The sequence below is a fragment of the Paralichthys olivaceus genome, chromosome 19 (assembly GCF_024713975.1).
Source record: "Paralichthys olivaceus isolate ysfri-2021 chromosome 19, ASM2471397v2, whole genome shotgun sequence".
In the NCBI taxonomy this organism is placed as follows: Eukaryota; Metazoa; Chordata; class Actinopteri; order Pleuronectiformes; family Paralichthyidae; genus Paralichthys; species Paralichthys olivaceus.
Window position 1 is genome coordinate 7,901,491 of NC_091111.1, and position 20,932 is coordinate 7,922,422.

The 20,932-nt window shown below is 41.4% G+C and overlaps 2 protein-coding genes across 3 annotated transcripts; one reads left to right on the forward strand and one right to left on the reverse strand.

The window, feature by feature from the left end:
* Positions 1-371: 371 nt before the first annotated feature.
* On the forward strand, positions 372-9,531 carry entpd5b (ectonucleoside triphosphate diphosphohydrolase 5b). The gene is made up of 14 exons (XM_020091927.2): positions 372-627; positions 2,473-2,705; positions 3,325-3,404; positions 3,586-3,729; positions 4,181-4,256; positions 4,763-4,798; positions 5,089-5,177; positions 5,267-5,349; positions 6,022-6,083; positions 6,427-6,528; positions 6,772-6,915; positions 7,201-7,257; positions 7,442-7,557; positions 8,506-9,531. Exons 2-14 carry the CDS (start codon positions 2,474-2,476, stop codon positions 8,587-8,589), a joined length of 1,305 nt encoding a protein of 434 aa, XP_019947486.2. The 5' UTR covers positions 372-627; position 2,473; the 3' UTR covers positions 8,590-9,531.
* Positions 8,416-20,488, reverse strand: znf410 (zinc finger protein 410). Of its 2 annotated transcripts, none has more exons than XM_069514648.1 (12): positions 20,353-20,488; positions 19,964-20,051; positions 19,829-19,880; positions 19,617-19,746; positions 18,381-18,566; positions 16,989-17,201; positions 13,646-13,805; positions 12,743-12,924; positions 12,086-12,175; positions 11,822-11,941; positions 10,226-10,345; positions 8,416-9,406 (listed from the first exon to the last, which is right to left on the reverse strand). In XM_069514648.1, the coding sequence occupies exons 3-12, from the start codon at positions 19,859-19,861 to the stop codon at positions 9,306-9,308; spliced, it is 1,335 nt and encodes a 444-aa protein (XP_069370749.1). In that variant the 5' UTR covers positions 19,862-19,880; positions 19,964-20,051; positions 20,353-20,488; the 3' UTR covers positions 8,416-9,305. The 2 variants fall into 2 exon arrangements, with proteins under 2 accessions (XP_069370749.1, XP_019947484.1); XM_020091925.2 differs by having other exon boundaries at positions 16,989-17,210.
* Between the last annotated feature and the right edge of the window lie 444 nt (positions 20,489-20,932).

The window sequence follows — 20,932 nt, forward strand, 5'->3', positions numbered from 1 at the left end:
ATCTTTTATGCTGCTGTAAAATCCCTTTATTCCATAATGTCTGACAAAGGTTGTCAAAAGTTGTCCTCAGGACCATCCTGACTGTTCACTCACTCAGTATCAAGCATATTTACTGTATCATTTTTGAGAAATTCAGTCTCAAAGTTCATTATTTTGAATTGAAAAAGGCATTGTGCTCTTTATTTACTCTACTGTAAAATCCCTTTGATCCATAATGTCTGACAAAGGTTTGTAAGCTTGATCTCAGGACCATCCTGACTGGATGATACAGTAAATATGCTTGATACTGAGTGAGTGAGCAGTCAGGATGGTCCTGTAGTAGAGTAATAGGTTTGCTCGCTCCGTATCATGGACTACCTGCATTTGCATACATTGTGTAATACGGGCGCAGTTGAAATCAGGAAAAGACGAACGTCTGCTCACTTGACCGCAGTAACTAAACGCTCCTGCTGGCGGCCACACTAACCACTGACAGTGCAAACAGCTGCATGTCGCTCTCTGTGGATCTGCCATGTTGTCAGCATCTTTCATTGTTGTCACCTCCACCGAGCCCCAAAACAACTTTACACCGTGACGTCACGAGGAGTCAGCTGAGTGCTAGCGGTGTTAGCTAGCCCGAACATCATGGTGAGCCCCCGCTGTGTTTAATACTTTCAGTCACCGTCGGTCTCTTCTGTCTGTGCGTGTTCTATGTCTTCGAGTTTAGTTTGAAGACAACAACACTTCAAGTTTTGCCTCCAAATGTAGTTACTCGCTGTAGCGCGGCAGCTAATGTTAGCTAACTAGCTTCAACTTCACTAAGTCAAGCTACCAAACATCATGGTTGACGGAGCTGTTTTTGTCGGTAAACGCAGTAAAATGCAGCTTTATCCGGTCTACGGGATGTTACTGTTAATATAAAGTGGTGGACATTATTCAAAGTCAACGATAACGCGAGATATTAGAACATTTGTACCCTGGACTTGCAAGCGCTCATTCATAGAAAGTTGACTTATCTCGCTACAACACGCTAACAGTCCCTGAGCACGAGTTTGTTTTCTGTAATGTGTGGATCCGTTCTGCTCTGGACTGAACCCGGCAGCAAAAAACCTACAAATGCTCTGTAATATGAGAACAAGCTATTTTAAATCCACACACAGCCAGAGGATATTGAAAAACCCGACACGTTGCGAACGAATCACAGGCACTGGGTCACTAAATGTAACAGACCCAGTGCAGCAGTAGAGTTTTATTCCAACATGTGCTGCTGCATTTCTGTTAATGCTGCACCAAGTGCGTTTATTTATGAAGTAACATTTCCATGCATGGTCCAGACATGTGAAGCATGGGAAGATCTGATCACGTCCTTTATGCAGCATAGTGGAGAAAACTGTTTTCATTCAGCAACTGATTGCACAACGTGACTATGAGAATCAGATGCACGTGTTCAGTGTTGTTTTTTTCTCAGGCATTGGGATCAACCAACTTTCAAATGAGTATTTTTATTGAAAGTAGATAGTCATGCAGAAGTGTAACATCTAAAGACTTTTGCAGTTTGGTACATACACAGATACATATACGCAGGCTGGTTTAATTTGATGAAAGCCTCAATTCAGGTCAGTACTGTATCTGGCTTGCAGCAGAGCACAGATAAAATCAATGTTAATATGCATATGCATATATTACAGCAATAACACAGCAATGAGTGTTTTTTAATCCCATGATGTCAATTTGTGCAGAAAGTTAAAAAAAAAACAAACATCCAGAATAAATGCTACGTCACAGAAAGAGCAAACCTCCTTTACAGTGGCTAAATAAAACCATGAGGAATACATCAATTATCACAACTCTTCATTATAGATTCCATTTATTTTGTCAGTGATCAATAATAAATGAATTAAGGTTAGGAGCGAGGGGGCTTGGGTAATCCTTAAACTGTAAAATCATACATCTTGTAGCATTTTTTTATATTTTATCTCACTTACCAGGAGAATTTTTAAAAATTATTTTTCACATCGTCAGATTGACACAGTCTCGGCAAAGGTTTCCCACAGAGCAGAGCTTAACTGAGGCTTTTCAAGACCTCACAGTTCCCCACATTTGAAGTCTTGAGTTTGGCAGCCTGAGACATGCTCGGTTGCCGTGTATTGATCGAACACCAGGATCAAAGAATTAGTCCATTAATTAAATCCAAACTGTGATGTTTTCTAACTCGTCTGCTGGAGTTGACTCAGCAGGTAGAGAGGAGGATTTTTTGGGATGTGTCCCTGTGGTTGTTAAGGTAGTAGGTGGGGTGTGGCCAAATGACCTACTGTAAATAACCTGATTGCTTCTCACTCCTCAGTTGCGTGTCGTGAGGTAATTTAACATCTCCCAGAACTAGTCAGCCACAGTTAGAGCTGTAATATTGAGCTGTGTATTTTTGAATAATACTGTAAAAGACCTTTAACTTGAAGACCTTTCTTTTTCCTATTTTTTTTGCTTATTCTCCAGAATGAAGATGAAGCCCACCGCGTTGCTTCTTCTACTGCTGCTGCTTGCCGTTGTGGGACTGAGTCGAGCCCAAGCCAGGACCTCGCTTCTGGATTTCACCAACGACATCAACAGCATCCTGCCCAGCCTCAGCCGCCCGGCAAACCACAGCCGCATCTTCTATGCTGTGATGTTTGATGCAGGGAGCACGGGCACACGCATCCACGTTTACACCTTCATCCAGAGTGACACAGGTAATGCTGAGGAGAGCAGGTTGATTGTGACATGCTTCCCTCTGCTGTTTTACTCATTCCATCATTTAGGATGCCATTTAATTACTGATACATGTGCCGTAGCAAGGAGGTCGTGCATTAGATAATTCACATGGAAACATTTAAAAGGAAAAGATTGTTTACAAGATCAAATTTCATTTTATTTGTCAATTGTAAGTTAACACAGGGTCAACAGTACAATGAAAAGTGTTGGACAAGAAGGACAGTCAGCCTAGCGATGCAATAAAAGCAATAGAGGATATAATGTGAGAAAAAGAGAGAAGACAATTTACAATAAAAAGTTATAGAGCTTAATATAAACAGATCAATAGAACAATATACATCAGAGGATGCAAATGTAGCAGAGAAACAAGCCATGCCTCAGTTTTCCCTCCACCCTCAGTGCCTCTCAGTTCTTAAGGAGACAGAAGTTACATTTAACTTTAGCACTAATCCTATTTTGCCAGATTCAAGTCAACACCTCATCTTGAATTAAGGGATCTATTTTGCATATGTATGCTAAGCAGACTGAGGCCTCTTAATGCGTTTTAATTGCTGCTGCTGCTGCATATTTGGTGTGGGTGGATCTTCTGTCTTGTAGAGGAGCTGCCCATTTTGGACAACGAGATGTTCCATTCCATAAAGCCTGGATTGTCTGCATATGCTGACTCCCCTGAAATGGTGAGTTCATTGTCAAACCTAATCAATTATATTGAGCCCTGGCTCTACATTGTGTTTAAAAACACTGCCACTAGCCTCCCTCCGCAGGGACTCACATTGCTAATGAATGTTTACCTGTCACCCTGTTGTCAAGACAGTTCTGTTTTTGTTCAAGTGAGGATTGTGTGTGTGTTCTTTAAAGGCGGGACACACGGTGCAGATGTTGTTGAAGGTGGCCAAGAGGACTGTGCCTCGCGTGGAGTGGAAAAGGACCCCCGTGGTCCTCAGAGCCACGGCTGGACTCCGGCTGCTGGTCGCACAGAAAGCTCGGGCTCTGTTGGAGCAGGTAAATGAAAGTGCTGATGCCAAGACACGAGATACGATCTCGAGATTAGCTGTTTACACAATAGTGACATTTTGCAAAGCAGCGTACAGTCCTTTATCATGAGTGAGTTCTTAGGAGCTACATTGTCCAACTGTTAAAAAGGAAGCTGATAAAGACAGAACAATTTAACTGCTCCAGCAGGTGGTACGGAGAGAAGAGGAGAAGTATTGTTATCAGAGCGCTGTGAGCTTAGTGTGGATGGCTGTTGAGGAGGGGATATGATAGTAATGGAGGGCCCTGGGGCACCTTGGAAGATAAATTATATTTTATTAATCCCCCTGAGGGAATTAATTAATCCCTCCAAGTGGAGGGCACCTCTGGATGAGCTGCTATTACAGTAGATAACATTCAGGGCATTTCTCTGCTGCTCTCCTCATGTTCTCATTCTCTCCCTCCTTCTCTTCCTCCTCAGGTTCAACATGTGTTTGATGAATCTCCCTTTCTGGTCCCAGACAACAGCGTCACTATAATGAATGGCACAAATGAAGGTACGGTCTGCACACCCTCAGACTTGACAAGCAACACATTTGTCAGTTATCGCAGCCGCTCGTGTTTTTCCCGTGGTACATCGTAGGTGGCATCGCCGAGCCTCCTGCCCTACTTCTCATCTGCTCTGCCGTTTCTATAAGGAATCCTTGTTTACTGCAGACATTCGACTAAATTGCTCTAGATTACTGCTTGTCTTTTTTGATGACACTTTAGAAAATTGCTTTTCACCGCAAGGTTGTTGCAGCAACGTTAAAAAGGCTGTAATTATGTGGTGGAAAATGTTACTGTCTGTTGGGCCATAGTGTAATTGATTTGTCAGCATTTCAACTTTGTTTGTAGTGTTACAGCTCTTACTCACACGTCAGCACATGTTTGTTTGTGCTGCAGCTATTGTCATTTCTGCCTGAATTTGTCATCAGCTTTTCTTAATTGAAATTGGGCACTCCGCCTGAAATAACGTTTTCCTGTTTCTTGGTTTTCTTGTTTGCTAATTTTGTGAATGCAGGAATCCTGGCTTGGATTTCTTTGAACTTTCTGACAGGTAAGAACCGATTGTTACACAACACTGAATATTTAACTTATTTTATTCTCTGGGCTCAGCTACTGTACATTCAAGTTGAACTTAGCGTCGGTGTCTTATAATAGATCCTTGTTCACAGCAGAGTCTGACTAACACAGCTCTTTGCCTAAAGCCGACAGCTCTGATCTTTATCAGACTCAGTGTTAGGATTTTTTACTTGAGGGTTTTTGAAGATATAATCTTAAGGTACAATTGATACAGCTGATTCTTCTCTGTTGTGGCTTTGGGATTAAAGAAGGAAATATTTTCAGGTCACCTCAACGCACAAACCAAGAAGACGGTGGGAATATTGGATTTGGGAGGAGGATCTACGCAGATCACATTCCTGCCGAAACTGAGGGTCTGTTGTTTGTTTTTTTTGTAAGAGATTCTCCTAATTAACTGAAAAAGAAATGACTTTTCTACTCTGTCCTTCATATTCCTGTGTAGGAAACCATTGAAAGTGTTCCTGTCACTGACTTTGTTGCCAGATTTGACATCTTCAACTCAACATTTGAATTATACACTTACAGGTAACAGACAATTAATGCATGTTGCATATGTCTACATATGAATTATAAGTGATAGAATCAGATCAATTCCTGATTGATTATCTTTTAATAGTCATGTCCATAAATTTATATATATTAATACATTATTGAATCGGCCTCCAGTGTTGACTGTAGTTGTTTCAAATGCCACGGATTTTGTTCTTATAACTTCACCTGGATCTGTTTTTAATTATTTCTTGCACAATTATATTTTAATTATTTAATGGCACTCAATTAAGCTTATTGCTCCAACCTTACCCTTCAATTAAATCAAGCTGCACCAAATGCTACACAGTCAATCAGTCTGTTTGGCAGAATTAAAATCAAGATCCTGTTATTATTTCCTGGGAAAATGGTGAAAATGGATCATGGATCTGCCCCTTTGTCCTGAGTTCTTGATCCATTCTTCCAACAAGTTTTGTGGAAATCCATTCTGTAGTTTTTTTAGTTTTTGCGTAATCCTGCTAGCAAACAAACAGGCGGGGGTGAAAACATAACCTCCATGTTGCATGAGCACTTATATTTTCTGTATCATCATTAAGATGTGAATAATAGGGATGTTTTCAGAATGATTCATTTGATATGTACACACTTTTTTTTTTACTATATATTGTTTTTAACAATCTAACATTACTCTCCTGTGACTCCATCCAGTTACCTGGGAAATGGACTGATGGCAGGACGACTCGCCACGCTGGGCGCTCTTGGTGCAAAAGGTACTGTATATGAGGAGAAGGTGCTTTGTTGCCATTGGCTGTGGGTCAGTGTTTTTCATTTTGTGTCCGTGTGTGTCTGAAAGATACGGGGACACAACAATGAGTCAGTTTTTCCAAGCTCTCTCTCTCCTTTGTTATTTTCTTTCCTTCCTGCCTATTTCTCCAAATGCTGAGAGGTTATACAAGAGAAAGATGTGTTTGTGGGACATAAAGTCTTCCTCTCTGATAAACCAGTGAAGTGAGACCCTGAGATGAATCATTGAAGCGCTTCAGTGAAAATTGTCTCAGTTGAGCCAGTTAGCAAATTAAACCATATCAACCGTTCATGTCATTGCTCTCACAGGGATGGAGTGGCGGGTTTTCAAAAGTTCCTGCCTGCCGAAGAAATTCAGGGATGAATGGAGCTTTGGAGGGATCACCTATCATGTCAGCGGAGACCCAGAGGGTAAGATGTGGTTTAATTCATGAGAGGAACCAATCCAAAGCTGCCGTTTCCTCAAATGTTCCCTTTACACTTGGGACATCCAGCGTAAATTAGATAATGTGACAGGTTTGAGGAAAATACACGTCAGAAAATGTATGACTGCAGCAGTAATGTTACAAAAGCCCATTAAAATGAACTTTTCCGCATCGTTTCATAATGTTGCTCCAAAATGCGATGCATCATTTACACTGCTTTCTTCTCCAGGTTACACAGGATTCAAGCTCTGTTATCAAGAAGTACTTAAGGTGGTGAAGGACATCATTCATCAGCCATATGAGCTGGAAGGCAGCAACGTTTTCTATGCATTCTCCTATTACTTTGACAGAGCGGTGGACGCAGGCCTTATCGGTTAGTACACACACACACACACACACTCTCTGCACACACCTTACATAATTATACAGACCCAGCAAGATGTTAATACCCACTCGAACGTGAGGCTGAGAGGGGAGAATGTGACTCATCCGCACTTCGGTGTGTAGTTATTAGACAAATCGCTGTCCTCTGCCAGTCCACAGTGAAAGGCCACAGTATTCAGTATTATGTTAATGTGCATGTGAATCTGATATTGAAATGCATGGTACAGTGTTTCAAACGTGAGCTGACCCGCTCCCCCACCACCCTCTGTTACAGATGGGGTCCAAGGTGGGATGCTGCAGGTCAGAGACTTCAAGAAGAGAGCTAAAGAGGGTGAGATGGTCAAAGCAGCGCACGGTTACTATGACAGACGTGCAGCTTGCTGTTCTTGAGACAGCATCTCCATCATCTGCACTCATGTCCTTGCTGCTAAGTCCTGCGTCATGCTCTCAGCAGAATACCGATGCCTGATTATCCAAGATACACCAACATAATTCGTCCCTTTTTCTCTGCTCAGTGTGCAACAAGATGACCAAGTACCCTCCCATCAGCCCTTTCCTGTGCATGGACATGACCTACATCACTTGTCTGCTCAAGGATGGATTTGGCTTTAAGGAGAGCACCGTGCTGCAGGTGAGGCATCAGTGCACAACACAATCTACAGGGTTTGTAGCCTAGCTTGTAAGGATGCAACAGTAGAAACAAGTTTAAAGGTACAGTGTGTAGAATTTTGTGATATCGATTGTTGAAGTTGCATGTTGCAGCTGAACACCCCTCACCTCACCCTCTCCTTCCAAACATAAAAAAGAACCTGTGGTAGCCTTTAATTGTCGTAAAAAACTCAAAAGGTGTTTAGTTTGTCCAGTCTGGACTAATGTAAAAAACATGGCGGCCTCCGTAGAGCGGGTCCCCTCTATGTAAATATAAAGTATTTAAATATAAAGGGCATTTTCTGGGGTAAAGAAAACTACAATTCATACAATTTAGATGAAATGAACTAGTGAAAACACATCATGAGGATTATTCTACATTAAATTTCAGCTAATAGTTCCCTTTCACCTAAATCTTACACACTGGACCTTTAAATCTGTGCAGCTCAGACAGTTTTATGAAGTCACATTAAAGCTTGATTGATTTTAAGTGAGTTGAGTATGTTTTTACCATTTTAACTGGGCCTAGAAAAGGATTCACAAACCCAGAGACATCCACAATTTTATGCAAGGTCATTTTAGTCACTTTTTAATTGCATCATGTTTTACTGGTGACCCGTTTAGTTAACACATGCCCTGAGCTTGAGTGTAAACAAGTAGGACTGTATCAATGGAATGTTCTATTAGCAACATCATAATAGAAATGTCTTAATCAGAATAATGTTGGAATATTTCTGTCCATGGAAACCACACATCATAAATTGCAAATATTAGTAACTATGTTTTTGTCCTTCCAAAATGTCCTTGTAAGTGGAGAGAAAAAAGAAATTCAATACAAACATTTCTTACTTTTACTGTAACGGTTTTTTTTATTTCAATAAATACAAAAGGCATTTGAGTGATTTGGTGTTGGGTTCTTGTCTCCTCCTAGTTGACCAAGAAAGTGAACAACGTGGAGGCGAGCTGGGCTCTGGGCGCCATGCTGGACCACTTCCACAACCTGAAGATCCACTGAGTGACTACTGATTCAGTTGGTGGCTCAATAACAAACACAACAAGTAACGGGCACTAGCTTATCTAACAGGCCCAGACGTTTGCTGTTTTTCATATGAGCTTTATTTCTTTATTTATTCTCTAGTATTAATATATATTAAGCTGTAAATGAGCATTGAGAGTTAAGTGGTGTTTGAGTGAAAGACGTTTCAATAACACACTCAGTTAATGCAGCTTTGGACGACAGTTTGTGTTTGAGATATCAGGGCGAATTGGCTGCTTGTATAGTGTGAGACCAGTGTTTACATCCATCAATATAAAATACTGTGCTTTAGCAGTTTTTAATGCCAAGGGTTTTATTTTTTACTAATAGGGATAATGGGTTATACATGTGTCTGGTACATTTCAATAAGTGGCACTCACTGTGCAGTTGAGAGCATCACTGCATTTTAACCTCTGGCTTCAGTCTATAGTGATTATGCAATCTGCACGGAACAATTCACGGTCATTATATTATCATAAACTTTAAAACCCGTCTCAGTATTTCTTTGGGAGCATTAGTTTTAAAAACTTGAGGAAAAAAGGTTGTTTGTACAAACTCTGCCCTTTTCACGCTTTTCAAAATAAAACCATTGTTGGTTGCTAATTACAAATATCTACAGGGGTTAAAGTCAGTGATTCATCTATTTACACGTTGATGTTTAGTCCACTGAGTGTGTGACATTTGTCACAGCAGAACTACAGCAGCGTCACCACGTCTTCTCCATATGCATGGCCTTCCGTCGTCATGGTCACCAGCTCGTGTGGCTGAGAAAGAACTACCACTGAGTCTGCAGAGCCTGAGGGAGGGACACCAACACAATGACGTGAAGTTAATTCATCAACTTACGTAACTTCCAGTGTAAAAGGTTTTGCTGTTCATAAAGTGTCATTCTCTGCTTATAAAGAAGCTTGAAACCACAAACAAGGAGCAAATATCAGTCTTTAAACTTGTAATATAGAAATGTATAATATTATCTGACATCTTGATAGTTATCAATATGGATTCATAATCTGTATAATCTTTGGCCATGTCTCCCTTATCAACCAACAACACCCAGCAGAACAGGTAAAACAAACGCCACCAACATGCCGACATCAGACGCACGTCGGTGTTCAAACCAATCAATGTCGAGTATCAGTAAACAAAAATCTGTAGTAGGCTTCCTAAATTACGAGTAACCAAAACTAACCAGACCAAATGTAAACACGTGAACCTTGGTTTTTGACTTTCAGGTGTGAAAAGCATGTGGCAGTCACAATCTACTTGTGTCCACTATGAAGGAGTTGTGTTTGGTATTTGTGACCTTTTCTTCTTGCCACACATGTTCCTGCAGGGTTTAAAACTGAATCACCACAAATACAGGCTCCAACTATTCTGCATCACAAATAAAAGACAGTTTAAGTCACATCATTTAAGATGTATTAATACAACCGAAGTTCATTGTAGGTGTAAAAGTGAAAACAACAAATGTTGAAGACTTGACTGAGGTCACTAACTGATTAAAACACTTCACTTGGTGATCAACACCAGGAGTTGACTCAGCACCTCTGACATTAACACTGAGAGCTTTGCTAAAGTAGTGATCATAACATGTCGTACATGCACACGCGCCTACCTGGGGATCTCAGCATAGCATGATGAAGATTCATGGGTTCCACGGCTGTTGTCATGGTGACCATACTGTCTGTATTCTCCCCGTCTGCTTCCAGCAGGCTGCTTTGCGTCAGCGCCTCTCCTGTCACCGGCCAAAAAAAAAAAAACAACTTCACACAAGAGAAGAGTGAGGTAGAGAGTGACACACGAGCTGACATCAGAGTCCCATGTTGGTTTTGAATGTGGAGTCAAACCTGAAATTGTGTGCAAATTCTTAAGTTAAAGGGCTGCAGTTATTCCAACAGTCTCCTTAAAAATAAAACTGTGTCTCTGTTATGCATAAATAACTCAGAAACTACCCCTCTGTTGCAAAGCTGTATCTTCCTTTGCTTTTCTTTTACAAAAGACCAGCCTCTTTGGGGAAGCTGACCCGAATAAATCTGCTGTTTATAATTAGAGCTTTGGCAGCGTTTCCTCTTCCAGCAGCGGTGCTTCCCCCACTGCTGCAGAAATGTGACAAGAAGGCGAAAGCACCGTCTGCTCTCGTTGTTTCACTCAGTGATTCACGCCATATAGAAAACTAATTTAGGCCGACTTTGTAAAATTAGACGTTTGAAGGAATGTTAAGAGCTCATTCAGAGGCGTTTTTTAAAATCTGAAGCAGTACTGAAGCTGGAGTTGAGAACAGAGGCAGGAGTGCAGTCGGGTAAATTTCCTACATCTGCGGTGGAAGATTTACTCGAGCAGCAACTTGTTTATCTCATTTAATAGATGTTTTAATAAGGCGAGAGAAGCTTGAAGACATAATTTGTGTTAATTTTTCAACTTGTAAATTATATACTTTCAAAGACATCAGCAGTCTGAAATAAATCAGCTACGGACCCTTAAAAAAATTATAATTCAAATTTTTCCATTTAAGTGCTGAGAGTCATTAATAATTTAAAAAACCTCCCTGAATGTAACTTAGACTAACACCATCCTTATGCACATTTTAAAATGTATGGGCTGCTTCAAGCAACATAATCCAAGGATTCACATGTACCTCCCACACTAGATGTGTGTGTTACTTGTATTTCTGTCTTTCTGAGAACCAGTTTGATCATTACACCGTATTAAATGGGGCTATTTTGGTCAAGTGAGGATATTTTGGTTTTCTTTAAATTTAAGGCTAGATCCATATTAATGTTTGCGTCTTCAAGGCAGGTGTATGCCAGCGTCAAAATATATCTCATCTCCTACACATGTGGAGAGTATCATTGAGGCCAGTGCAGGTAGTCTTCTTCCAGAACGGGGTCATATGATAGGAGCCAGACAAATCAGCAAAGGCTGCGTCATGACCCAAAAACTTAATTAGCAAGCGGTTGTCATTGTCTACATTATTTGTTGTTTCTGCTCGTCCAGACTATAACGCAGCCCCAGAGTTTTCACAGTAAAACGGTGCCAGCAGCATTTCCATACAAGCAGCTCTAAAACTGCCACCAGGCATATCTGTGGCTCGGTTGATGTAGTATGGATGTAGCATAAGGGTCAAGACTTGGTTTAGGGTTCAGGTTAGAATTAGGTTTATCTTGGGGTTATTTTAAGGGTTGGGTTTATGCAGGTATTTGTTAGAGTTGACCTGTTTCTCTGCTGTCGCTGCTGAGCCCCTCCTCTCCGTGTCTCTTCCTCATGTGGACGTTTCTGCTGCCGGACTGAGAGAAGGTCTTACCACAGATCCCACAGAGATGAGGCTTCTCACCTGGGGGGAACACACACACAGAGATAGGTACTATAATGTGATCCCTTCTGAACTGACTCAAGGCACATGATGATAACCTCTACATCCGTAACACTAGTTTCCAAAAAAAAAAAAGATCTTAGCTGTAAACTGTGTCTCACTCACCTGAATGCACGAGCATGTGTTTTCGTAGACTGGAATACTCTGCAAAGGATCTGCCGCAACCATCTGCATCACAGAGAAAAGGCTTCTCTCCTGGAAACAGCCACCCACCCCCCACACAGACACACAGTTAGATCTACAAAGAGATACACAGACCTAACGTAGTAAGCTTTTTACGGCAGAATAACAGACGGATTAGATGTGAATGTGTCGAAAGGTCAAAGAAACGCTGGGGAAATGTTAAATGCAGCATTTCTTAGTTCTTACTTTTAGTGACAGCTCAACTATTTGTTTTGCACAAGAAAGTAAAACATGTAATATAAGTGGATATCATAGCTCCTAAAAAGCTGTTCTTCCAGACATGGGCAAAATATAAACAAAGTGCAGTGTAGCTGGTCTGCTCGCTAACTGGTCCCCAGACAGAAGAAGAAGATGACAGTGGAACGGGCCATCAAATACCTTTATGTCACCCTAAATAAAATATGACTGTTAATTTCCAGCAGTGAAGGAGGCGCCAGTGCTGCTGACTCTGTCATATCTCCAGCCTTGACTGCACCAAGGAAGCATTAAATGAGCAGAATCAAATGGCCTGAGTTATTGCCTTCACCGTGTTCGGGCTTTTATACGCGAGAGCATCGTCCCACCCACTTCCCCCCTCACCTGTATGTATGCGTTTGTGGTTCTTCAAATTCCCAGCCGTGGTGAACTTCTTGCCACAGTTCTTCTCCTTGCAGATGAAGGGCTTATCGCCGTTGTGTGTCCTCATGTGAACCTGCAACCTCTGAAGTACGTAGAAACTCTTCCCGCAGCCCTCGGCGCTGCACCTGAACATGCGGTCGTTCCTGGGAGCCCGGATAAACCAAACAAACAAACAAGCTTCAGTGTTTCCTGTACACACACGTTTTTTCATTTGCAGCAGCCCACCACAAAGTCAGACAGGGCATCTGCAAATAGATTTCCTGCACTGATGCTAACAGCACTCCTGCAGCACATGAACACTCTCCTCTACATTTCAGCTGTGTTTCTGCCTCCAACACACACAACCAGTGGGAAAGACTACCTGAGCTGTGATCATATATAGAACAGTCAAAGTTACTTTTAAACGTGACACTGCCATTCCTCGCATCGGTAACAGTAGACATCCCAAGTGTGAAGCCGATAAGATGAACGAAATGTGCGTTCCACATTCAGACAGATGGTAATTAGATGAAAATGACTCACTTCATTGTTTTCTTTATTGTTGTACACGTATTTGTCGTGTTGTTGGACGTTGTTTGGTTAAAACGCCTGCAGTCAGCAGCTCAGATTGGATTGCACGTGGCAGCAGCGTGTCATCATTTGTATGATAAGTTGAAAACTATTAGCCAGCAAGCTGAAATTATGATCATTATTCAATTTGGAAAGTGGATCTACATTAGCCAGCATTTGCTCAGGGAATTAATTGAATATCGGTGCTTTGGCTGCAGCATCTGGTTGGGATGACTGCCTGACTCCATTATCTTCCACCGCTGTGTGTGTGTGTGTGTGAGAGAATGAGTGTGTGCGTGTGTGAGAATGTGTTACCTGTGTGTTTTGAGGTGATATTTGAGATGAGCCGGCCAGGTGAATGTCCTGCAGCAGCCCTCGAACGAGCAGCGGAGAATCTGCTTAGAGAGGGGGCGGCCGGTCCGAGGCGGGAGCTCACGCTTGTCCCCGTCTGCTGTTAGACCATGTGTGTGGTCACCTAGGCAACCGGGAGAAGAGAGTGAGCGGGCCGTGCAGAAAAACAATCTAGAAGAGCCAGGTGGCCGGCCTCTGGAGCCCGGCTGTATAAAAGCCAATCACTGGGTTCTGACTGAGACCTGCTGAACGAGCGCGGCCAAAAGAAAACAACCCTGAAGCTGAATGCAATCACTTTCTTTTTTTCCCGCTTTGACTCTCTTTGAATGTCTCTAACAGGTCCAATTCTGCTCGGAGCATGGCAGCGGTAATACTCCGGACACCCCACTGCTGCAGGAAACATGCTTAATGTAATGCAAGTTAGTGGGAGGGAAGCCATTACAGTGACTCACAGAGGAGTTTCACTCTGCTGCAGACACTTTATTCAACAATATACAAAGCATTTTAAGCCCTCTGTTAACTGGTCCAGCAGCTCAGAATAAGCTGAGAGCTCATGTCAAAGACGTTCAGCGCTCTGAAAAAATGTGTCTTTTTTCCCTCCGCTAACTCCTCTAACTTCACTTAAATGGAAATATAATGAGGTGAAGGAGAAATGTGCTGAAATCAAATGGAGGTAAAAAAAGAAAGCATGTCCAGTTCACCTTGAAATTAGAGCCAGACTGATGTGGATGTTTGGAGGCCAGTGCCAATATTTTATTACCAACCTATAAATCTGTCGGGCTTTTGATTACAACCTTGATTGGTCTGAAGCACCCACTTCTGAATATTGCATTACTATGTATAGATGGGGGAACAAATCAGAAAACGAAATAAGGGATCTTAGTCATATGCTCGGCCACAATGAGATACTAGATTAGCTTCAACATGTCTTGCCATTGAATGAACACATCTGACCTCTACCAGGGGGATGAACACCTTTTGAAGGATGACTCATCTGACCACTTCAGGATTTTACACTCATTGTTCAAATCATGTCAGACAATTCTCAGCATATCTGTTTTTACTGTGTCTCTTATCCACCTCTAGAAAATGTGCAATAACTATATATATATATATATATATATATATATTTATATATATATATATACATATTCTTATACAAGGTTTTACACTCAAATCCTCTAATGTACATGGTATTTTTGTGAAGTTGTATTGTATTTGGTCCATTGTTAACTTAAATATTACAAATAAAACTTGAAACATATTACTTTGTTCCACATCTCTGTAAACCAGCACAAATGTTTTTTGGACATCAGAGCGTGTGGACTCATCTTTGTAAGGTGTTAACGAACCGTAATCCTACCATAGTACTCTCTATGTTGTCAACACACTGTTCCTGTCGTCAGTCTGATCATGTCCACTGACCTGTATTTAAAAAGTTCAAATCTTAAATACAGGTCAAAGGTTTTTGACAAAAATGAAGACAGCACAAAAAACAAGAATACAATGGATTGACAACAAAAATAATTAAAGAAACTGATCATAAATCATGGAAAACAGAAACCAGGTTGAGATCAGAGGAAATAAACTTGGGCCAAATAAGATGGAGAGACTTTGCTAACATATCACTTTTTTTAACCAGGACCTGCAGCTGCAATTCGACTCAGAAGGGGTTCAAAGATCAGAGATGTAGCCAAGAGTCATAGAGCTTTGAATGTCATGGCTGAATTCTGTATGTATCAGACTTCCTGTGGAGGGGCGTTAAAATGTGCTGTGATGTGGTGCCGACTCCTGGTGTGGGTCAACAGATCTGTACGTGACTGTGCGCTGCAGCAAAGACATCTCAAGTCTGAGATCAGATCAGAGGCCTCGCAGTGAGAGCGTGGGGAGCTATCAACAACCGATTGAGACATCGTTTTGATAAGAGACATTGAAAATCCTACACAAACAAAGCAGAATTTGGAAGGAATCATAAACGTAACTTTGTACTGTGTTTAACATCCTATGCAGGTCGTCCTCTATTGCAGAGCAGAGGCTCATTAATCATCTGCATAACTCTAAAGGTGGAGATCAACATCTTTTTGTCCGTTAAGCGTGAGGCTACAGCCAGAAGCCGATGTTACACAGTATTCTGTCATCCATCAGATTACATGACCTGAATTGAAATTTCAAACACCGCAGACATTTTTTTAAAGCTGATACCAAACATGAGCACAGTGTTTAGACAAAGACAAATTCTGATTGCTGTAATTTTGATGTCCTGAAATTTGTGTCAGATTGTGCATTTGCACATCAAGCGATGGCATCTCAAGTCAGAACAACTTGAAAAGAAAAAAATTGTCAAAAATGTTGTTTAAATGCTCTTAACACAAAAAATACAACAGCGTTAATTTTTCAGCATTACGACTTCAAACCACATGAACATGAGAGATTCTATAACCACTCGAGTGACCATGTTGAGCTATATCAGGCTTACAGCCTACCTGAATATAGTTAAAATCTAATTTTCTTGACCAAGAAATAGTCAAGAGTAGACCAAGATAAATCATTTGAAGTAGTGATTGTCAAAGATGCTGTTAGCTGTCTTTGTGCAAACCTAAGCTGACTGGCTGCTAGCTATAGCTTCATACTTAGAAGGAAAAACAGGAGCGATATGGCTGTTCTGTGAATAGCATGCTTCCAAAATGTCAAACTACTCAGAATCATCATTCAAATAATGTTTTTCCTGTTGTCTGAATACCTGAACATCCTCCTGTCCTCGTCTTTGGTCCCCGCTCTGCTGCTGCTCATCTCTGCTCTCATCTAACCTGAGTCTGTCTTCCTGACAACTGCAGCCGGGTAGCCTCAGGTCTGCATTAGCCACATCACTAAAGGCACATTAAATCATCAGAGGAGCTGCGCACCAATATGTACTGAGGCATGATCAATGTTTCGATGATGTGGTAATTTATAACTCCTTTGGATATTTTGCAGCCAGACTTGTAAATCTATCTCGACAATGCTACAAATTCATTTTGATTCAGAGACTTAAGATGAGAAGCGTTGAACACAGTTCCAGTCAGTTCTGATTACACCACTTTCTCATCTCGTCGCTGACCTTATTTCTCTTCTGTCTCTCATCCCTGCCGTAAGAATATCTTAACACAGAAAATGCACTGCTTCACATACATCTGAAGACACTATCACTACACACATCCCTACACTTATCATTATATCATTTTATTAAGAACCCATTTGGTTTTATTTTCCAGTGTTATAGACTCATGTAAACCTTTCGGCCTGTATTGATAAGACAAAGTGACTTTACCGTTGCTGACACTTGCAGCTCTGGCGTCCTGGCTGGCCTTGGCATCTCTCGCAAGCTGCGCCCGCGTGGCTGCAATCAGGCTGTCGTGTGCCAGCTCTTGTACCCGCAGATACCATGGAGCGCTGCCATCTATCCCGTAGTCCCCCGATGAGACCCCTTCGTCATCATCGTCCCCGGTGCCATCTGCGGCGAAGATCAGGGACTCGGAGGAGGCTGTGATGCCTCAGAGGGAAGACAAGGCAGAGGGAGAATCACCATGAAACAATATGTTCAAGGCCAATGCAATATTCTGCAAGATCATTAATGACGTGAGCCGCTCAAGGTCACATTTCTGAATTCATTACTATCCTTCGTTGATGTTCAGCCATTTTTGATTCAGTGTGGCTGTTTTCTGAAAGGCTGAGAGAATGGTGGCCAGCAGACCAATAAAATATCCCCAAAAAATGCCTCTATTCAGAATTTGAAATCAATGTAACAATAGAAAATGATTTTGTCTGCTGAAAAGTCCTTTCTATCCTTCATATCTCGCACTGAGTCACAGACACAACACTGCGCATCAGGTCTATGTCAAGAGACCCAAATTATTATTTTTTTCTCTCCTGCCAAGGCCTCATAAACCAAGAGAATGTGTCTGCCAAGGATCATTTCTTCCTGCCAAAATCATTCACTGGTTTTTTTTTTCTTCATGAAAATGTGTCACTGCATTTCTTTTTAATGCTCTGTATAGAATCAGGATCAAAGTGAGACACAAAGTACAGACACAAGATCGGATTTGTTTTATAGTAAAATATTCTCTCTTTTACTTGTATTATTCATCACAAACTGACTCATCAAATTGGGATAATGTCAGGTTTCTCTTAAGACTGCAGCTATTTTTGTTGTGCATATGACCTAGAAATTGTGATAAAAGAAAAACTGCCCATTACCTCAATTCCACTATAATTAGGCTGACAAGAGGAAAGGTTCCTTTCTTTATCTTTTCATAAAACAGATTAGTGCGACAAATCATGATCCTTTCCTGTTATCAGCAGGGTTTTCTTATGGATTCATTTTGTCGTTTTTTTATTTACTTGTCCTTAACACAAACGTTTCTCATTGGCAGCTGCCTCTCACTTGATTTATTTCTGCCAGTTTTCTGCTTATCTGCATCACATGGGCAACACTGCGGTGTTGCTTATTGAGGGATAAATCAAAGATAATACAAAGTAGGAGGACTTGTTTTGATACAGAATTAATATACAGCAGAATGTCGTTGTCAGAAGTGATATTGCATACGTGTTAGAGTGAAAATGTAAAATATTATAATTATTCACTGAATCCTGCGGTTTGTTGCTCCATAGGTGTAACTGTGAGACTCTGGCATGTGCATGGGTATATGCATTATATTTTTACCTTTTGCGAGGTTCAGCAGGACGTAGGAAGTGCTGTCTGACTGTTGTAAGTCATGGAGGATGGGCGGGGGGCTGGGTGAGGCCCGTGAATGAGGGTGCGTCTGGACCACTAAGGAGCTTCGCTCTGACACACCTCCGTACTCTGACAGGGAGGGAGAACTCTCGGGCTCATGGCTCAGACCTCCATCTGAAGAAAGCAGCTTATGTTAGTATCTGACCAGAGTCGACTGGAGCCACAGAGAAGAAATCAGATTCGTAAATGTAAAAATTGCAAATGTTTGAGGAAGAAAATACCTTCACAATCTGTTCGGATGCACAAAATGCAGTTTACTATTATAGACATGACTGTTTGCTTTTGGAAAACTCCACTTCAATATAACTAGAGTACATTTCTCTAATTTATTTGTTAAAACCATAAACAGGTTATTCCCACACAGAAACAAATGAAAGAACATATATCGCAGGGAGCATCTATCAATACACAGGGTCAGGTTAAAAAGTTATGGATGCTGGAGCATGTTAAGCAAAGAGTGAGGTGAAGGTTATGAGAGCCTATTTTAATAATGAAGGATGGAAAGCAATGCAACGGTGGATATTCACAGAACTGGATTGTGAAAAACGTTGAGCAGATGCACTTGCTCAAAACCAGGGACGGTAACTGTGTCCCTAGATTCACAGCTTCTATTAATATTTGGCCTTTGACTTTTAAGAAAACAGAAACTAAAAAACTGGCTCTGGATTGTGATCTTTCTTTAAAAATGTACTACTTTTTTATTATGCCTATATTTTTTACCATTCAGTGTCACTTCATTGTTTAGAGCTTGAAAAAAAACTTGTTCCTAGAGTACATGACCAACATGTAAACTTCCCTCTGTATTAATTGACGATTTCAATGCTGCTGACTGACGGATCAGCTACTTTATGTTTGTCTTTGTTTTATTTGAATATATTGCTGGTTTTTGTATTTGCTATATCGAGGTGTTGTGTTATGTTTTCCTCTGCAGTTGCAGAGAAAAGCAGCAGAGGTGACAGTCTAAAACTGGAGGCATCAAATATTTTCTCTGATTATATTACAGCAATGTAAGAACCAACAAGCTAAAAATACAGCAGGTTAAGTACACACCCACCATGCGTTGCAGTGTGGCACAGTACAGGAAGTTAAATTGACTAAGATAAGTTTTCCTCTGCAGGTATTTTGACAGATCTGGGGAGCATGTGACAGTGATCGGCTGCTGACCTGTGAGCTCCAGCGGGCTGCACAGTGAGCTCTCAGCCGGGGCCAGCAGAGGCAGACAGTGTTTGGACTCGGAGTCCTCCAGACCCTGCACCAGAGGGATGGACGCGTTCTGGACAAACTGCACCAGCAGCTGAGAGGAGACACACTCAGGATCAGCGGCTGCACGTTCAACGTAATCTGTCACATCAGATGTCTCTTGGTGAAAAGCTTACCTCTGGTTTGGAGTCAAGCTCATCAGAAAGCATTGGTCACCCTGTGTGCAACCTGTGACACAAGAGGATACACCCTCACACGTTGAATGCCACCAAATATGCTCAGACTGAAACTGAAGGAAAAACACAGCTTACCTCGAGATGTGACCTGAGTGGAAGATTGTCGTGTCGCTCAGACGCTCAGGCTGCAGGTCATCTCCGAGTCAACACCATCACACGAGCTCTGTGAACACCAGGAGGAAGCGTCACACTCAGCAGACTGCTAGTCACTGCGAGTCAACCACCACTAACTAGCTGGTCAAACAGCGCAGCTACATGTTGCTAAAGCTCCGCAGCTCGGCGCTGGTCTCTGTGGAAAACGTCAGACTGTCTTGTCAACTTAGCTAGCACAGTTAGCAGTTACCACAACTAGCTGCCGGGGCTAACAGGACAGATGTTTTGGTGTCCGGCGGCAAAGCCTGTCCGCCGACTGTGCAACACACGTTATTATAAGTCCACTACAACTACAAAACAAATATATTTACCTTATAACAGAGGCGCAGCTGAGCTACTGTGTCGGAGGAGCTAGCTTAATGATTGTCTCAAAACAGAGTGGCAGCTTTGTTCTACGGAGACTCCGCTGGAACAGTTTTAGGGCACTTCCGCGTTTTGCTCAATAAAGCAGGTCGAAGCATCGGCGCCACCCAGTGGTCAAAGGTGTAAACTACACTTAACGATCAAGAGAAATTCACACGACAACTCAGAAGTTTTTGATTTTTTTGGATGAATTCTGTAAACATTTGATTAAATAGTAGATTTAAAATGTTATTTAAAAAATATTCATTTTTATTTATGTCTCTTAATTTAATATTTTAAATTCAAGATTAAACTTTATTGCGGTTTCTTTTATTCCTAATAAATACAACAGCTTCAATATTTTGAAGTGTTAAGTCATTTAGAAGTGAGAAGGCTGGTTTACTGCATGGATGGATTATGGAATGTGCCTATACCAAGGCCCACATTTGATAGAGTCAATGAAACAACTAAATAAATAAAGAAACCAAAGAAAAAAACATTTGGACACACAAAACAATCACAAATGTTTGTGTAATTTGTGACTCTTTA